Raw genomic sequence first — 2,237 nt, 5'->3', positions numbered from 1 at the left:
AAGTATGAGCTTAGAAAAGTGATCATAAAACCCGTGTACTTAATCAAATTTGTCTTTTTTAAGTGTCATACTTTTCAAGTCAAATCAAGTTTAGCCAACTTATTTACCAAAATAAGTGAAAAAACTAAAAGTCCTAAAAAAATGTTCGATTCAAAATATTACGACCATGGCAAAGAACCGAACAAGAAATCCATGGAAGTACATGAAGTAAGTTGCCATTTTATTTTTTTATTTTTTTTTTATATGTATAACTCAAAAAAAAAACATATAACAAATATATTCCTCTACCCCCAAGCTTAAATAATGTCATATCCTCATGACAAAATAAATTAACAGTAAAAGGAGATAAAGGAGCTTCCCTGATTTTTTCCGATTCTAGCCTCATTTCCTTTTTCTTGGCTTCTCAAAGTTTCTCTCATATAACAAAGACAAGATTATAGCAAAGTTAATGTTCTTTTTCATGATAGGAGAAACCTTTCATTGTCTAAATCATGGGAGTATTTTTTTCATCATGGCAAAATATATTAATACATACTACATACACATCTATATATATAATATAATACAAACATGCAATTATTATTATTTTTTAACTTTTTTTTATAAGAAGAAAAACTAATTTAATTATATGTATATATATTTACTAAAAAGGAAATATTATATGTTACTACTAATAATTACTTAAAAGATTAAAGAGAGGGGAAGAAAATAGTTCTGAGTTTAACGTCGCCAGCTCGACTTATTATAAAAATTAGGTAAAAAGGATTGTTGAAGCCTGTTTGTCGAAGAATCTGCTGATATAAGGCTTCGAACGATGACCGTTTACTTTAAATTTATCTCCCCCATCTGTACGTTGTATTTCAATGGCACCATAGGGGGTAATTTCTGTTACAGTATACGGTCCTGTCCAGTGTGACTTAAACTTTCCTGGAAATAATCTCAATCGGCTATTGTACAGCAGAACTTGATCTCCAACTTTAAAATCTTTATGGTGGATGAGCTTGTCATGCCATTTTTTTGTCTTTTCCTTATATAATTTAGCATTTTCGTATGCTGTAAGTCTGAACTCTTCCAACTCATCAAGCTGCAATAGACGATTTTTACCGATTCTCTGACATTTATCGCAAGTGGCGACATAATTCCTTGATCTTTGAATAGAGTAGGCCAGAAAAATCCAGCTTTAAGTACTTTAGCTGCTGTCTTTCTTCCTCCATAGTGTCCTCCTACAGCTCCATTATGGCAGTGACTTAAAATGTTGTTCATTTCTGTTTCAGGTACACATCTCCTGATTATGTCATCTTGACAAAATTTAAACAAATAAGGATCTTCCCAATAATAATATTTTGCCTCTTTTTTAAGCTTTTTTCTTTGATCGTAAGACAAATCTTTTGGAATCCACCCCCCGGCTAAATAATTGGCAATATCAGCAAACCAAGGCGGTTTATTTACAACCGCCGCGACTGAAAAGATATGCTCATCAGGAAATTCCTCTTGGATATCTAGTATTTCAGTAGGAGGATTCTCTAAACGTGACAAATGATCAGCTACCTGATTTTCTGAACCTTTTCTATCTTTTATTTCGAGATCAAATTCTTGCAAAAGTAGTATCCATCTTAGCAATCTAGGTCTAGTGTCTTTCTTTGCTAATAGATACTTTAAGGCTGCATGATCGGTGAACACTGTAACCTTCGTTCCTATCAAATAAGAACGAAATTTGTCAAATGCAAAGACTACTGCCAATAACTCTTTCTCAGTTGTTGCATAATTCATTTGAGCTTCATTGAGGGTTCTGCTGGCATAGTATATGGGTCTAAAGATCTTGTTTTTCTTTTATCCCAATATTGCTCCTACTGCTATATCACTTGCATCACACATTATTTCAAATGGCTGGCTCCAATTAGGAGAGATAAAAATTGGAGCATTAGTCAATTGTTCTTTGAGAAACTCAAATGCTTTTTTGCAGTCATCTGAAAATTCAAAACTTCACATCTTTCATCAGTAGGTTAGTCAGAGGTTTTGAAATTTTTGAAAAGTCTTTTATAAACCTTCTGTAAAAACCTACATGCCCTAAGAAACTTCTAATACCTCTAACGGATGTGGGAGGGGGTAATCCTACTATAAGATCAATTTTAGCCTTATCAACTTCTATTCCTTTAGCAGTGATTTTATGTCCTAAAACAATTCCCTCTGTTACCATAAAGTGACACTTTTCCCAGTTAAGAACTAGATTTGTCTCT

At 32.9% G+C, this 2,237-nt stretch overlaps 1 protein-coding gene across 1 annotated transcript; it reads right to left on the bottom strand.

Moving 5' to 3' along the window:
• Positions 1-751: 751 nt before the first annotated feature.
• LOC109214209 lies at positions 752-1,770 on the bottom strand. The gene is made up of 2 exons (XM_019378106.1): positions 1,189-1,770; positions 752-1,084 (listed from the first exon to the last, which is right to left on the bottom strand). The coding sequence occupies exons 1-2, from the start codon at positions 1,768-1,770 to the stop codon at positions 752-754; spliced, it is 915 nt and encodes a 304-aa protein (XP_019233651.1).
• Between the last annotated feature and the right edge of the window lie 467 nt (positions 1,771-2,237).

Source organism: Nicotiana attenuata, unplaced genomic scaffold (genome assembly GCF_001879085.1).
Source record: "Nicotiana attenuata strain UT unplaced genomic scaffold, NIATTr2, whole genome shotgun sequence".
NCBI classification, from domain to species: domain Eukaryota; kingdom Viridiplantae; phylum Streptophyta; class Magnoliopsida; order Solanales; family Solanaceae; genus Nicotiana; species Nicotiana attenuata.
Note: the sequence above shows the minus strand (reverse complement) of the source record. Positions and strands in the feature narration are given on the sequence as shown.

Excerpts from the sequence above, each read along its gene's own strand:
- LOC109214209 (XM_019378106.1), bottom strand. The coding sequence starts at position 1,770 with ATGAATTATGCAACAACTGAGAAAGAGTTATTGGCAGTAGTCTTTGCA. Across the intron at positions 1,085-1,188 it reads GAAGAAAGACAGCAGCTAAA|CTTGATGAGTTGGAAGAGTT; the intron begins GTACTTAAAGCT and ends CGTCTATTGCAG.